Genomic DNA, 17,480 nt, shown 5'->3' with positions numbered 1-17,480 from the left:
TGATCATCAGTCCCATGTTGTCAGTCATGGTGGTCACAGTAGACATAGCAGGAGCAGCAGATGCTCTATACATAGGACCTCATTTAATCTTAATGATAAATCCCTATAAAGTAGGTATATATGACTGTCTTCATTTTAGATGAGAAAACTGAAGCTTAGAGATGTAATGTCACTTGTCCATGACCACACTGCACATAGATTAGAACTCAGGACCCAGATAACAGAGCTTGTGACCTTTTTACAGACATGTTCCCTACACTCAAGGAGCTCATTTCTGTGTAAAAGAAAAACATTGCATTTCATTCAGAATAATGCTTATTATGTGTTAGCAATTTCTTATTGTAGCTTAGAGGTTAGCATGTGACAAAGCAGAAATAATAGGGGGAAAGTTGCCATAAAATAGTTTCAACTCTTTAAGGAAAATTATAAATGAGTTTAAAATAAGCCAAGTCAAAAACAATGCTATAGGCCTAAAACGATTTAGAAACCCAAATGGAGGCTGGGTGCAGTGGCTCATGCCTGTAATCCCAGCACTTTGAGAGGCCAAAGCGGGTGGATCACCTGAGGTCGGGAGTTCAAGACCAGCCTGGGGAAACCCCGTCTCTACTAACAAAATTAGCCGGGTGTGGTAGCCCATGCCTGTAATCCCAGCTACTTGGGAGGCTGAGGCAGATAAATCGCTTTAACCTGGGAGACGGAAGCTGCGGTGAGCCTAGATCGTGCTATTGCACTCCAGCCTGGGCAACAAGAGTGAAACTCCATCTCAAAAAAAAAAAAAAAAAAAAAAAGAAACCCAAATGGATCCTGATCTGCAGCTAAAGGCAATGAGGTTTAAGAAAACATAAAACAATTCGCTTAAATAGAGGATGCTACTCTTTCATATGCAATGAAGAGGCAATATGGCATAGCAATTAAGAAAATCAGGAGCTTTGGAGTCACCCAAACTCAGATCTGAGTACCAGCTCTTCCTTTTATCAGTGCTGTGACTTTGCACACATCACTTAACGTCTCTAAATTCTCAGTTTCTTCATCTGTAAAATGAGGGTGATGATAATATCTACTTCATAGTTTCTGGTGAGTACTAGCTGAGACAAGGCTTAGTAAGTATTTAATAAATGCTGTTAATAACAACAATGCTTTCACTGACAGATGAATACTATTGACCCTTATATCCTGAAAATCCCCAGCTCCATCCACCAAAGTTCTAAACCTGAATATACACCTGGATGTCCCTTGAGAATACCTCGAATTCTTCGTATTTAAGATTAAACTCCTCTTATGCTCCATCTCAGGCAACACCACTTCCCCCCTGGCAGTCACCCAATTTAAAACCAGGAGACATCCTTGCACCCCTCACACCTTCAGCCCCATAGCCAGTCTCCACATCCTATTGATTCTGCAGCCTGAATAAGCAGAAAACTCGACTTTCCTCTTCCCTGCATTTAAAATTCTGTCCAGCCTCAGTTCAGGTTTTTGTCAGCTGCTCCTGCCTCTGCTTTCCTCAATTCCTGGCCTTTCAGGACAGGGGATAGTTTGTATTCATCTTTGCTTCCTCAGGGCATGGCAGACAGTAGTCATCAAAGAAACATTTGCTTAAAAACCAGACCAAACTAGGAGGCTAAATTGGCTCCAAGGCCTTTCCATGATACCATTTTGCTTCTCTATATAATCTAAGCATCTGAGGTCTAAGCGGAACTAGTTTTTCCTTGAAAAGCATCTATTATTCACCATGGAAGTCTTTTATGTATCGAGTTAATAAGCAACATTTGTTATATATAGAAGTGGTCTATCACCATGATTTATTCTTTCATAAAGTTCATACTAACTTCACTGCATTTAAAATTCTGTAACTTAAAAGAAAATATTATAGAAGACGCCAAGTTCTTGAGAAAGGTAATTTAAAAGTAATAAATACTACTCATTTTTAGGGAAAACTTAATTTGTGCTACCCTATGTTGCCCTTAAGACTTACATGATGAAACAACAAAATTTGGTTTATCTTATAACTGACTAATAAACCATTTAATGCCCTAAGTGCTATAATGACCATTAACATACTATTCCTTTTTTATTTCTGGTTTCTTTGTCCAGATATATCTATCATGACAATAGTTCTTTTAAAATAATACAATTTACACACACACACACACACACACACACACACACACACACACAGAGAGAGCAAGAAAACCAGTAACAAAAATGTCTTTACCTCCTTTTAGAAAGTGAAGAAACTGCTGCATCTGTAATGTCGGGTTCCCATTCGTCTTCAGGATCACAAAAGACATCTTCACCCCTGTTACTACCGTTACTCTAAGAAAAATACAATATACAGTTTCAGTTAATTTGGGGTGAAAAATGTTTAGCAACTAAGAAAAAAAGATTAAATCCTTTGTTACATTTAAACCATAAAATTAGCAAGATTATATATATTATCTGATAGGTCTAAAAAAATCATTCCTGATCAAATTAAAAATCAATCATATGATGATGGGGATATTAAAAGACATCTACTTTTAATAAAAACAATAGAAATCATCAAGTAATTCAGGAATAATAAACTTGGAATTTATAAGAATAATAAAAACACAAACAATAAAATCCTCAGCCGAGACATAAAAGTATCTGACAAAATTAAGAGATAATCACTTCCTGGTTGAATATATTGATCAGGATTATAATCCACATTTTATATATTTAAAGTAATAAGTACAATTCTACCAAAATGCTACATAGAACTTGATTCGGAGACAGTATCATTACACAGAAAAATGAGTTAAAACAATTGCAATGAATGGTTAAAAGCAGGATGTAAGTTAAACCTAGGGTAATCCAACAACTAGGTTTTAAAGTATGTATCAAGGTAAGCATAATCAAATGACCTCCATACTGCTTTTGTTGTTCTAAAAACACAAACAATTCATATTAATTGTAGAAAATTTTGAAATTATTTTCTTTTTCTTTTTTTTTTTGAGACGGAGTTTCGCTCTTGTTACCCAGGCTGGAGTGCAATGGCACGATCTCGGCTCACCGCAACCTCCGCCTCCTGGGTTCAGGCAATTCTCCTGCCTCAACCTCCTGAGTAGCTGAGATTACAGGCACGCGCCACCATGCCCAGCTAATTTTTTGTATTTTAAGTAGAGACGGGGTTTCACCGTGTTGACCAGGATGGTCTCGATCTCCTGACCTCGTGATCCACCCTCCCTCAGCCTCCCAAAGTGCTGGGATTACAGGCTGAAATTATTAATACATATAAATACAAAGAAAAAAATTAAAACCACTCATAAACCCATCATTTACGCATAAACATTGTCAATACTTTGGTATGATTCCTTTCAGCCTTTTTGGATTTTCTCTTATACCTTGCGTTTCTGGCATAAACCCTACTTCTTCATGGTGTAAGATTCTCTTTTTTTCTTTTGTAGAGACAAGGTTGGTATCAAACTCCTGGGCTCAAGTGATCCTCCCACCTCAGTCTCCCAAAGTGCTGGGATTAGAAGGCAGCCTTGACCTTCCAGGTTCAAGCAATCCTCTCACCTCAGCCTTCCAAGCAGTTAGGACTACAGGCACACAGCACCACATCTGTCTAATTTTTAGAATTTTTGTAAAAGAAACGGTTGGCCGGGCATGGTGGCTCACATCTGTAATCCCAACACTTTGAGAAGCCAAGGTAGGTAGATCAGCTGAGGTCAGGAGTTTGAGATCAGTGTGGCCAACATGGTGAAATGCCGACTCTACTAAAAATACAAACAGAAATTAGCTGGGCATGATGGCATGCACTTGTAATCTCAGCTACTCAAGAGGCTGAGGAACAAGAATCGCTTGAACCTGGGAGGTGGAGGTTGCAGTGAGCCAAGACTGCACCACTGCACTCCAGCCTGGGCAACAGGGCAAGACTCTATCTCAAAACAAACAGGCTAACTAACAAAAACTATGCTACCCAGACAGTCGTGAACTCCTGGGCTCAAGTGATCCTCCAGCCTCAGCCTCCCAAAGTGTTGGGATTATAGGCGTTAGCCACTATGCCCGGCCCTGCTAAAATTTCTTCTAGAATTTTTATAGCTGTGTTCATATTAAGATTGGTTGGTAGGCCGGGTGCAGTGGCTCATGCCTGTAATCCCAGCACTTTGGGAGGCCAAGGCAGGAGGATCAGGAGGTCCAGAGATCGAGACCAACCTGGCCAACATGGTGAAACCTCAACTATACTCAAAATACAAAAACTAGTTGGTCGTGATGGCATGTGCCTGTAGTCCCAGCTACTTGGGATGCTGAGGGCAGGAGAATCACTTGAACCTGGGAGGCGGAGATTGCAGTGAACCCAGACCCATGACTGCACTATAGCCTGGGTGACAGAACAAGACTCTGTCTCGAAAAAAAAAAAAAAAAAAAAAAAAAGATTGGTTGGTAATTCTCATTTGAGTCATCTTTTCAGTTTTGTGGTTTTTGCTTGTTTTGTTTTTAATCAGTTATTCTATCATAAGACAAAACTGTGATACTTTCTATTTATTGCTATGTTCTAGAATAGTTTAATCTAGAACAGTTTAAACAGAATAAGATTTACCTGTTCTCTGGCAATTTAAAAGAGCTTACTCATAAAAGTGTCTGAGATTATCACCTCTCTTCCTACACATTTTTTTTTCCCCCCTGAGGGCAGTCTGTTGACTAACGTTTCAAATTACTGCATGGTTATTCACCTATCAAGTCAACTTTCATAATTTATCTTGTTTTAAAAAGTCTCTTCTTTGTAGGAAATTGTCAAATTTATTAGCATAAAGTTTTATAGGTAATATAATTTTTAAACGTTTTCTTTATGTTTACTTAAATGCCACTTCTCATTTCTAAAATCACATTTATATTTTCAAAGAATAAGAACTTACATTTATTAATTTCTAATTCATTATTGCTTTTATCTTATAATGATAAAATGAGTTTAATTGTTTTCTTTTATTTTCATTTTTCCATTAAACAATCCAAGTGTTAGGCTACAATTTGGCAGCATCCTCTCAGGTCTTCCATATAATACCTTCATTACTATAACGATCTAAGTAGTATATAGTTCCATATAGAGTCACATTATTTAAAGGTAGCATATTTGACAAATAGTAGCAATGCAACAATTTAATATATGTTGCAACTATTTTAGGGATAATTTTATGGACAATTAGATAATGACATAATCTTTAAATTCATACCACTTACAAAACACCATAATAAATTTTATGTGATTCAAAGATGTGAACTTTGTTTTTTAATTAAAAGAAAATGCAGGGATTGTAAAATGTTTCAGTAAGATCTCTGGAATAATGGATGGATTCAAATTTACCAAATTAAAAATGCCTGCGTAACAAAATGAAACCAAAAAAAGATGATATAATCAGGAAAAAAAATGTATACGAAAAATATAAAGGCTTATCAATAACTTTTATAGCTGTATTAGCTAATTTCCTGCATTTCATTTAACAAAAAATTCAAAGGGCATGAACACATGCTTTACCCATAAATAAACAAGAGTCAAATTGCCAGATTTACTAGTTATTAAAATACAGGTTGGACACAATGGCTCATGCCTGTAATCTTGACACTTTGAGAGGCTAAGATGAGAGGACTGTTTGAAGCCAGGAGTTCAAGACCTGGGTAACATAGCAACACTTTGTCTCTATTAAAACACACACACACACACACACACACACACACACACACACACACACCCCGGTAAAATGCAAATTAGTAACATTGGTAAATGACAATATTTCTGGCAAGCAATTTGTTGGTGAGCATCAAAGTGTATTCACATTTTTAGTTTCATTTTGGAAAATAAAAGATGGGAAAATAAGATATTTAAAACTACTATGTACAGAGTTTTTAGTTGTGACTATAATAGGCAGTAGACAGTTGGAAGCACAAAGCACAGCAACGGAGAAATGTAAATACGCAAAAACCTGTATTAGGCATAGGAAGATCATTTCAAATGATGTAATGTGATTTATGTCTAACAAACTTCTTCTTTCCTTAACTTAAATGTAAAACTTTTAAAAATATACAATTATAACAATAGATTCAGCTATTAAATTTCTCTATTATGCCTATGACTGTATTAAAACAACCCAATAAAACTCCATTTAAATGCAAAAGTAAAAATATAATTGTTAATACTGGTTGATTTGGGAAGTGACAGACTGCCTTTTATTTTCCAAATTTTCTATATGGAGAATATGTCGCTTTTATATATGAAAAAAGCAGATACTTGAACTTTTATACCTTTTTATTTTAAAAAGCTTATAGAGATTTTAATAATATTCCAAACCTCATAAAGTTCTTTCATTGCTGCAAGTTTAGATTCAAACTTTTCCAGACTCCAGAATGTTGAGATTCCTAGTTTTAGGTTACGAACCCGAATAAAAGTGTCAGAACTACTTTTATCTGATACATCATGTCTGAAAGAAAAACAAACAAAAAATGATTATCCTGAAACATACACATCCATTTATACTAAGAGTTTTCTAGAGTAGAATTTCCCTAAAAATTGTGTCCACTGATTAAGTCTTTCCAGTTTTTTTATTATAGTAATAATCATATAAGTATATACCATATTAAAAAAACATTAAAAAATTTTTTTAATCAAAAATTCTAATTTTTGATTAAAAAATTCCTTTTGAACAGTGGAATACTGATAAACTGGTTTTTTTTTGAGACAGAGTCTTGCACTGTTGCCCAGGCTAGAGAGCAATGGTGTGCTCTCGGCTCACTACAACCTCTGCCTCCTGAGTTCAAGCGCTTCTCCTGCCTCAGCCTAATGTTTCAGCTCAAAAAAAAAATGAGCAAATTCCTAAAACAACTAAAATTATTCTATTTATAAATATACTAGTATATTAATTGTTGAAATCTCTCTTACTCCAGAATGAGCTCTCACTGGGGATTCTGAAATCAGCTCTTTCCTACAGCTGTAGAATGGATTTTAGAGAAACTAAATGATATAAAGGCCAACTTGTTTAAAACATTTATAATTGGGATAATTAATTACTCACCTGCCAAAAACATAGTAAGTTTTCAATTTGCTGCTAATAGCATTGGCTTCCTGAATCATCATTGAGAGTTTCTCCAGTTGTAGAATGGGCTTTAGAGAAACTATATGACACAAAGGCCAACTTGTTTAAAACATGTATAATCAGGATAATTACTCACCTGCCAAAAACATAGTATGTTTTCAATTTGCTGCTAATAGCATTGGCTTCCTGAATCATCACTGAGAGTTTCAGGGAGCTCCAAGTTGTCTGCACTAATACAAAGCACATAGAAAAGATTCAAAATGCATACATGGGCACTAACAATTAGGCAAACCAATTTCTAAAAAAACAAATTTCTGATTTTAAATGAATGGTTTTAACTCTGTATTGCAGAAGGATAAGTGATATTTAAGTAATTAGGTGAAATAAAACATTCTTCCTATAAAATGAGGTCTTTTGCTCGTGGAAATATATAAGAAAATTCGTTGACATAAAAAAGATAAGTCAAAGACAATTATATTCTTTCTAATATCTATGAAGATTTTTTTTTCTGGTATCTTTTTTCTTTCTCATTTCTAAATTCTTTCAAGTACTGGGTATTCTATAGCCTTACTTATATAGAATCACATTCTTTTGTATTTTGTCTAAAAATTAAATATACACACACACACATATATATGTCAGAATATTAAAGTAAAAAAGGAAAATAATTCGGTGCACAATTTCACTTTCCCTTTTTTTTTTTTTTTTTTTTTTTGAGACAAAGTCTCACTCTGTCGCCCAGGCTGTAGTGCAGTGGTTCAATCACAGCTCACTGCAGCCTCGAGCTCCCAGGGTCAAGTGATCTCCCATCTCAGCCTTCCAAGGAGCTGGGACTACAGGTGCATGCCACCACACCCAGCTAACATTTTTATATTTTGTAGAGATGGGGTTTCACCATGTTGCTCAGTCTGGTCTTGAACTCCTGGGCTCAAGCAATCTGCCTGCCTCAGCCTTCCAAAGTGCTAGGATTACAGGCACAAGCCACCGCACCCAGCTCCTAATTTGAATTTAAGATTCTGACTGGGCACGGTGGCCCATGTCTATAATCTCAACATTTTGGGAGGCTGAGGCAAGAGGATCACTTGAAGGCCAGAAGTTCAAGGCCTTCAACTTAGTGACACCCTATCTCTAAAAAATAAAATAAAATAAAATAAAATAAAATAGGCAGGTGACATGGCATGTACCTATAGTCTAGCTACTGGGGAGCCTGAGGCAAGAGGATCACTTGAGCCCAGGAGTTTGAGGTTGCAGTGAACTATGCACCACTGCACCCTAGCCTATGTGAGACAGAGCAATACTTTGTCTCAAAAAAAAAAAAAAAATAGATTTTTTTCGTAAACATTGTCTATATTGTTCATGGAAACTTATAACCAATTCTCCACTAAAAATAGCTTTTTGGCAGGATATACTCATTATTCACACGAATAAAAAAAAATCAAGTAACCATTGTAATGCTCTGTCTAGGCCCTCAGAAGAATAAAAGTATTTCTCTCTGGCAAGAGTATTGGCTGGATGCAGTGGCTCACACCTGTAAACCCACAACTTTGGGAAGCTGAGGCAGGCAGATCACCTGAGGTCAGGAGTTCAAAGCCACCCTGGCCAACATGGTGAAACACCATTTCTACTAAAAATACAAAAATTAGCCAGGCATGGTGGTGCTTGCCTGTTGTCCCAGCTACTCTGGAGACTGAGGCAGGAGAGTTGCTCAAAGCTGGCTGGCAGAGGTTGCAGTGAGCCGAGATCGCACCACTCCACTCCAATGCACTCCAGCCTGGGTGGCAGAGCAAGACTCTGTCTCAAAGGAAAAAAAAAAAGAGTATTAATATTTTTAAAGTTATTTTAAAGAAGTTACAGAAAGTACAACATACCTACCAAGTATTTTTGCTAAAAACTGAACCTGAATATGATAGGCCTGTAGGTCCAACTAACACTTTCTAGAGAATACTGGAACACAGGAGCCTGTTAAGCAATACCAGGGAGACACAGTCAGCGAAATCCAGAATCCAGGAAACTACAGGACAAATCATCTGATTTCTTCAACAAATTATTAGATGAAATAGAAGAGTGAATTTACAGATTAAAAGAGATCTAAGGCCGGGCGCGGTGGCTCAAGCCTGTAATCCCAGCACTTTGGGAGGCCGAGGCGGGTGGATCACAAGGTCAAGAGATCGAGACCATCTTGGTCAACATGGTGAAACCCCGTCTCTACTAAAAATACAAAAAAAATAGCTGGGCATGGTGGTGCGTGCCTGTAATCCCAGCTACTCAGGAGGCTGAGGCAGGAGAATTGCCTGAACCCAGGAGGCAGAGGTTGCGGTGAGCCGAGATCGCGCCATTGCACTCCAGCCTGGGTAACAAGAGCGAAACTCCGTCTCAAAAAAAAAAAAAAAAGAGATCTAAAATGCACATCTACCAAACACAATGTGTAGATCATGTTGGTATCCTGATTCAAACAAATCAACTGGTAAAAAAAAAAAAAAAAAAAAAAAAAAAAAGCATAAAACAATCCAGGAAATTTGAATAGGGAGTAAATATGTGATGTATAAGAAATTATCATTAATATAGTTAGATGTGATAGTATCATGGCAATGCTTAAAAGAGTGACAGAGAGAGGGGGAGAGCAAAAGGAGAATCCTTATCTAGTTTAGAGATATGCAGTGAGGTGTGTACATCTTAAATGATATGATGTCTGGGATTTGCTTCAAAACAGTCCAGGGAAGCAGAGAGTTTGAGGATAGTGGCAACAAGACTGAACATGTGTTGATAATCATTGAAGTCGGATAAATATATAAGGGCTTACTTCAGCAATCTCTTTTTTTAGTTTGTTAAAAATGTTTCATAATAAAAAAAGTTTATATTGAAAACATGCTATGTTTTACATAGAAATGTACTCCCAAAAAGTGCAATCAAAAGTCTCCCAGGACTTGGCCAGGCATGGTGGCTCTCACCTGTAATCCCAGCACTTTGGGAAGCTGAGGCAGGCAGATCACCTGAGGTCAGAAGTTTGAGACCAGCCTGGCCAACATGGTAAAACCCTGTCTCTACTAAAAATACAAAAATTAGCCGGGCATGGTATGCATGCCTATAATCCCAGCTACTTGGGAAGATGAAGCAGGAGAATCGCTTGAGCCTGGGAGGCAGAGGTTGCAGTGAGCCAAGATCACACCCCTGCACTCCAGCCTGGGCAACAACAAGAAGACTTAAAGATAAAAGAAAAAAAAGTTGGGCCAGGCACAGTGGCTCATGCCTATAATCCCAGCACTTTGGGAGACTGAGGCAGGTGAATCACGAGGTCAGGAGATCAAGACCATCCTGGACAATATTGTGAAATCTCACCTCTACTAAAAATACAAAAATTAGCCAGGTGTGATGGCGTGTGCCTGTAGTCCCAGCTACTCAGGAGGCTGAGGCAGGAGAATCGCCTGAACCTGGGAGGCAGAGGTTGCAGTGAGCCAGGATCGTGCCACTGCACTCCAGCCTGGCGACAGAGTAAGACTCTGTCTTTTTTTTAAAAAAAAAAAAAAAAGTTTCACAGGACTTAATTCCTTCACTGGTGAAGTCTACCAAAATATTAAAGAAGAATTAGACCAGCCTGACCAACATGGTGAAACCCCATCTCTACTAAAAATACAAAAATTAGCTGGGTGCGGTGGCGGGTGCCTGTAATCCCAGCTACTTGGGAGGCTGAGGCAGGAGAATCGCTTGAACCTGAAAAGCAGAGGTTGCAGCGAGCCAAGATCGCGTCACTGCACTCCAGCCTGGGTGATAAGAGCAAAACTCTGACTCAAAAAAAAAAAAAAAAAAAAAAAAGAAGAAGAAGAAGAAGAGGAAGAAGAAGAAGAATTAATGCCAATCCTTCTCAAACTCTTCCAAAAAGCTGAAGAGGAGGGAACATTTCCAATTAATTTTGCAAGGTCAGCATTATTCTGATACTAAAGCCAGACAAAGACACTACAAGAAAAGAATACAGGCCAATATCCCTGATAAACACAAATCCAAAAATCTTCAACAAAATACTAGCAAACCAAATCCAACAGCACATTAAAAGGATCATCGATCATACACCATGATCAAGTGGGGTTTACCACTGGGATGCAAGGATGGTTTAACATATACGAATTAATAAAGGTTATATACCACATTAACAGAATAAGGATAAAAATCATATGATCATTTCAATAGGTGCAAAAAAAGCATCTGACAAAATACAACATCCTTTTATGATAGACTGTATAGGGGAATGTACCTCAACATAATAAAGGGTATATATGACAAGCCCACACCTAACATCTTCAACGGCAAATAGCTGAAAGCTTCTCCTTTAAGATCAGGCACATGACAAGGATGCCTACTCTCACCACTTCTATTCAACACAGTACTGGAAGTTCCAACAAAACCAGTTGGGCAAGAAAAAGAGATAAATGGTATCCAAACTGAGAAGAAAGAAGTAAAATTGTTTGTTTACAGATTACATGATCTTACATGCAGAAAACTCTAATAACACTACCAAAAGTGAAATAAGCCAGACATAGAAAGATAAATACTATATGATCTCACTTACATGTGGAATCTAAAAATGTTGTACTCATAGGCACAGAGAGTAGAATGATGGTTACCAGGAAATACAGGACAGGAGAATGGGAAGATGTCGGTCAAAGGGTACAAAGTTTCAGTTACGCAGGATGAATACCCTCTGGAGGTCTAATGTACAGAAAATTGCCTATAATTAATAATACTACATTGTATACTTGAAATAAGAGAGTATATCCTAAGTGTCCTCATAACAACAACAACAACAACAAAAAAACTAGGTGAGGTGATAAATATGTTACTAGCTTGATTTTGGTAATCATTTGCAATGTATTAAAAACATCATGTTGTACTCCTTAAATACACATAATTTTTATTTGTTAATTATACCTCAGTAAAGCTAGAAAAAATGATCTCTTAAGAAAAAAATGTCCAAGTGAAAAAAACATAAAGTGCTCCATGATTAAGCACAACTATTAACAGACATCAAAACAAGGATTAAGAATTAGAATAAGATTTTTAAAAGAAACCAGAACATGCCGCACATTGAAATTTTGCTTACTATTTGCTCAGCTGCAGTACTATTAACAAATTGGCAGACTGGGTGGCTTCTAAACAACAGAAATTTATTGCTCACAGTTCAGGAGCCTGGAAGTCTGAGATCAAGGTTCCAGCCTCAGTCAGGTCCTGGTGACGGCCCTGTTCCGTCTTCATGCTACGTCCTCACTTGGTGGGAGAGGTGAGGGAATGCTCTGTGATTTCTTTTATAGGGGCACTAATTCTATAAGGGCTCTACCCTCATGACTTACTCACCTACCGAAGCCCCCAACTTCCTAACACCACTGCCTTGTAGGTTATAAATTCAACATATAAATTTTGGGGGGACACAAACATTCAGTCTAAAGCATTGATACAATAAATATTCCAAAAACTGAATATTCAAAAACAACCACTCATACAAATTTACGTAGATCCAGAAAAGTTAACAACTAGAAGAAAATAGTTTGAATACATAAAAGCAACTAATGCTAACATTTTAGTAATTATTTACATATAAAAACATGCATAATTTTAGAAAATATTTACTAAAATCAGCATACACTCACTTGTAAAAGTTTTATCCCTATTACTCCGATTCTGCTGTAGAATTTGTACTTCTTTAGCAATTTTTTGCTTTTCAGTTTCTAAAGCTTCCAGAATTCTTGCATGGCGGATGCTATGATCTTCTAAAGCCTAAGTGATATTCATTCATGCAGACCCCCGAGTGAGAATATGCAAATAGAGAAATTATAACACCATATTGAGATGATGGACATGTTAATTTGCTTCACTATAGTAACCACTTTACCATTTTTATATCTCATAACATTGTCTAACTTAAATATACATAATAAAGCCTATTTTAGAAAACACCAGATTGATAATAACACACTATAGCAAACCTCATTTTATAGTACATGTTTTATTAAGCCTATATAGTTAACATGATTTTTTGGTTTTTGTTTTTTTAGTTTTGAGATGGAGTTTTGCTCATTGCCCAGGCTGGAATGCAGTGGAATGATCTCGGCTCACTGCAATCTCCGCCTCCTGGATTCAAGCAGCTCTCCTGCCTCAGCCTCCCAAGAAGCTGGAATTACAGGCACAAGTCACCACGCCCGGCTAATTTTGTATTTTCAGTAGAAACAGGGTTTCTCCATGTTGGTCAGGTTGGTCTCAAACTCCCAACCTCAGGTGACCCACCTGCCTCGGCCTCCCAAAGTGTTGTAATTACAGGTGTGAACCATCGCACCCAGCCTAGTTAACATGTTTTATGTGTTTTATTAAACACAATAAGCTTTTAAAAATTATTTATAAAATTTCCTTATAAAATAATTTTTCCCCACAACAATATGATTAGAGATTTTTGATGACATAAATTAATCTTTTTTCTTCCCATTGATAGAAGTTAAAAAAAAAACTAGAAAAAAAAAAGAAAATGAATCATTATATCAAAAAGACTCCTGCATGTATATGTTTATCACAGAACAATTCACAATTGCAAAGATATGGAATCAACCTAAGTGTCCATCAACCAATGAGTGGATAAAGAAAATGTGATACACACACACACACACACACACACACACCCCACACACACACACCACGGAATACTATGCAACCATAAAAGAATGAAATTTTTGCATTGAATGGAACTGGAGGCAGTAATTCTAAGTGAAGTAACTCAGGAATTGAAAACCAAATATCACATGTCCTCACTTATAGGTGAGACCTAAGCTGTGGGTATGTAAAAGCATATAGAGTGGTATACAGCAGCAGTCCCCAGCCTTTCTGGTACCAGGGACTGGTTTGGTGGAAGACAATGTTTCCACGGACAGTGGGGCAGGGGTTGGTTTCAGGATGAAACGATTCTAGCTCAGACCATCAGGTATTAGGTTCTCATAAGGAGTGTCTAACCTAAATTGTGGAGTGTGTGCAGTTCACAATACGGTTCACCCTCCTATGAGAATGTGATGCTGCCATTGATCTGACAGGAGGCAGAGCTCAGACAGTAATGCTTGCTTGCCTGCTGCTGACCCCCTGCTGTGCGGCCTGGTTCCCAACAGGTCATAGACTGTGTGGCCCAGGGGGTTGGGGACCCCGATACAATGGACACTGAAGACTCAGAAAGAGGAAGGGTTGGGGGGGCAAGGAATGAAAAACTATCTATTGGGTACAATGTACACTACTCAGGTTACAGGTGCACTAAAATCCTAGACTTCACCACTATACAATTCATCCACGTAACCAAAAAACATTTGTACCCCTAAAGCTGCTGAAATAAAAAATTAAAAATAAGAAAACCCAACAAAGCAGGGAAAAAAGAAGAAAAAAGAACAAACTTGTTTTAAAAAGAAAAAAAAAAGGCCATACCCAAGAACATTTGTTGACTAAATAAAGAATTTAAATTTAAAAGACACAAGAAATCTACTTTAGCACAAATAAGTATTACATGCCCAGTAATAATAATTGTTTTTCAAGATTTAAACAGGTCTCTGTTTTTCTCCTAAAACTCTCTAAGGCGGTTCACTAGCCACTTTGTGTCTGGGAGTTGACTAGCAGATGTATAGTAACTGTATTATGGTACCAATACTTTACAATTATTAGGAGTATTTTCTTCCACCCTAACTCCCACCCTAGTTTCCTCGACCCCACAAACTTGGAAAAAAAAGAGAAGTAAAATTGCCATTTGAGAGAGTAAAACATAAAGATTAAGATATAAGGAATCAAAACAGTGGCTTGCAAACTTAAGAGTTCATCTGAATATCCCACAGGGCTTCTTAAAATAGGTTCTGTGACCCACTCCCAGTTTCTGCTGAAGTTCTGGAGTGGGGCCTAAAAATTTGCATTTCTTACATGTTCCCAAGGTAATGTTGAAGTTGCTGGTCTAGGGACCACACTTCAAGAACCATTCATAGAAATAATGACCAAAAATGCTGACAGTAAGGTGCCTGAAGCTATTAACACGCTGGTTTTATCCCTTAGGCTTGTGAAATTGATTAGGGTGAGGTGGCCTGTGAGAGGTGCCTGAGCTCATAAGATTGAGGTAACAAATGCCATACTGTGAGTTCTTTTAGGAAACAGCCTGCTTGCTGCTCTTTCCACAGGCAGATGTTTCACTGTGACATCAAGATGTGACCCCGGCACAAGGAGCTGTGCCTTTCTTCTTTCCTCTATGTGCCCTAGTACTATTTCACTTATTCAAACTACTTGGCATGACTGATGACCAGATAGTTGTAGATGCGTAAAAAGAGAAAACTGGAGTGGAACTAGCTGGAAATAACAAGTCTGTCTCTTTCAAAATCTCTATGTGATGTGTGTGAGCAGATCTGTGATATAAGGATATAAGGCAAGAATAACTTTTCTCATCTATACATCTACAAACCCCAATTTGGCTCTCTTCTGTCAACATACTATAAACAACTTCTTTAAGGGAAAAAAAAAAAAAACCTGCTTTTTCCAGAATAGAGCAAACTGGTTATACAATGAAATTACCTGTTTTGTAGCCAAAGTCTCCATTTCTAATCGCTTTTTGTTGACATATATTTCCTGTTCAAGATGCTGTTTTGCCTTTTCTAATTCCTCAATTTTGTGATTAGCCTTCTGGTTATTTATTTCCTGCATTTTTTTCCTTTGAGACTCTTCTCTCTTTAAAGAACAATAATAAAAAAATAACTCAGACAAAAATAGTAGCAAAAAAGCATAAAAATCCCTTTCTCTAATCAATGTACAAGAAATTACTCACTAATAGAAAAGCTACCCTATTAGAGCTTCTCCACTTCATTCAGGTTAACTAAAAATAAATATCACTAGTCAAACTTTTTAGAGTATTCTCTAAAATGGGCTTCTGGAATACACAATTTCCAGTAAATTGGAATACACATGTTCCAGTCATGGAGGCAGCCATGACTCAAGTGGCTAGAAGACAGAAGTTTCTGTTTTTCTTCTTCTTCCAGTAGCCATTGTCTAGTATCACTTTTTCTTTTTTTTTTTTTTTTCTTTTTTTTTTTTTTTTGAGACAGGGTCATACTCTGTCAAGGCTCACTGCAGCCTTGACCACCCTGGGCTAGATGATCCTCCTGTCTCAGCCTCCAGAGTAGCTGGGACTACAGGTGCTTGCTACCACGTCCAGCTATTGCTTTAAACTTTTTGGAGAGACCTGTCTCCCTACATTGCCCCTAGCTGGTCTTGAACTCCTAGGCTCAAGTGATCTGCTGCCTCAGCCTCCTAAAGTGCTGAGATTACAGCATGAGCCACCATGCCCAGCCCCAACTATTTCTTAAAGTAAAAATGAAAAGGACAAAGATTCACTGTGGCTTTGAATCACTCATCTCTGATCTTCCCCCAGTTCCCTTACAGGGACATGATCAACTTTACAGGCAGCACATCATTTGGAGTACGCTGTCAGAAAAAAAAAAATTCTGCCTTTTACCAGTTCTGCCTCCAGCGCGTTTATCTTGGTCTCATACACAGCTCTTTGGGAGGCAAGCTCCTGCCGAGCCATTTCTTTTGCAATCTGGATCCCTTGCATCATTTCTTCCTTGGCCTTCAACTGTGCCTCTTTCATTTCTGCTTCGAGTCTACAATGCAGCAAGATTTTGACAGGGTACATGTTAAGAATTCTTTATATATCATGATGTGGGGGGGGAAACCCTGCAAGTGCCATGGCAAGGGTCTGAAGCCTGAGCCTGTTCCCACGTAAATACTGATTTAAAAAAGAATTAGAAATATAGGCGCATAGTTATTCCTTTATATAATCATATATAATCTTAAAGTTACTCACTTATAATCATAAAGATACATACTCAATATAACCTTTAATTTTACTGATAATTATCGGGTTATGAAGCATGGAACTGAGGTGACATTGTGAACAAAGTGATCCTAAGGCAAGCTGCTCTAAGTTCTCTGTCATGCCCACATAAGGACTGCTGGAGGGCGCCTCGGCTGTGGGGCAGCACCAGCGCTGGGAAAGCGCCCGCTGTTTAGCCAGCTAGAGAAGGAGATGTCCAAAACGGCCAAGACATCTCCTTCCTGGGGAAGTTTAAAGAAAACTCCGCTTCTCCAAGCTCTTGTGGTAAGGCTTGATGGTGGTCAGGGAGGCCCACAGATATCAGGGGGCTTAACTGTCTCTATGTGATGCTGTGCTTCAGTGGTCACGTTCCATGTCCACTCTCACGCTCCGCTTCTGCACTTGGTTTCTCTTTTTCTCAGAAGATAAGAATTAATAACAGTAACAGAATTTTAATGTCCTTGACATTTCTGACAAATATGCGAAAAGTGCTGACGCATTAGGTTTTCTCCTCTTCTCAGCTACCTGAAAGTCCTGGGCCCCCTGTCTCCAAGACATGTGATTTACCTGACACG

The 17,480-nt window shown here is 37.9% G+C and overlaps 1 protein-coding gene across 1 annotated transcript in view; it reads right to left on the bottom strand.

The window, feature by feature from the left end:
• The window catches only part of KIF14 (kinesin family member 14), a 70,755-nt gene that overhangs the window by 19,947 nt on the left and 33,328 nt on the right, over nt 1-17,480 (bottom strand). The window contains exons 17-22 of the mRNA XM_003938246.4: nt 16,546-16,693; nt 15,609-15,761; nt 12,683-12,809; nt 7,183-7,276; nt 6,305-6,434; nt 2,213-2,313 (exon numbers count right to left, since the gene is read on the bottom strand). Coding sequence (XP_003938295.2) covers nt 2,213-2,313; nt 6,305-6,434; nt 7,183-7,276; nt 12,683-12,809; nt 15,609-15,761; nt 16,546-16,693 — 753 coding nt within the window. The remainder of the gene's footprint in view (nt 1-2,212; nt 2,314-6,304; nt 6,435-7,182; nt 7,277-12,682; nt 12,810-15,608; nt 15,762-16,545; nt 16,694-17,480) is intronic.

The sequence above is a fragment of the Saimiri boliviensis genome, chromosome 14 (genome assembly GCF_048565385.1).
Source record: "Saimiri boliviensis isolate mSaiBol1 chromosome 14, mSaiBol1.pri, whole genome shotgun sequence".
Classification (NCBI taxonomy): domain Eukaryota; kingdom Metazoa; phylum Chordata; class Mammalia; order Primates; family Cebidae; genus Saimiri; species Saimiri boliviensis.
Note: the sequence above shows the minus strand (reverse complement) of the source record. Positions and strands in the feature narration are given on the sequence as shown.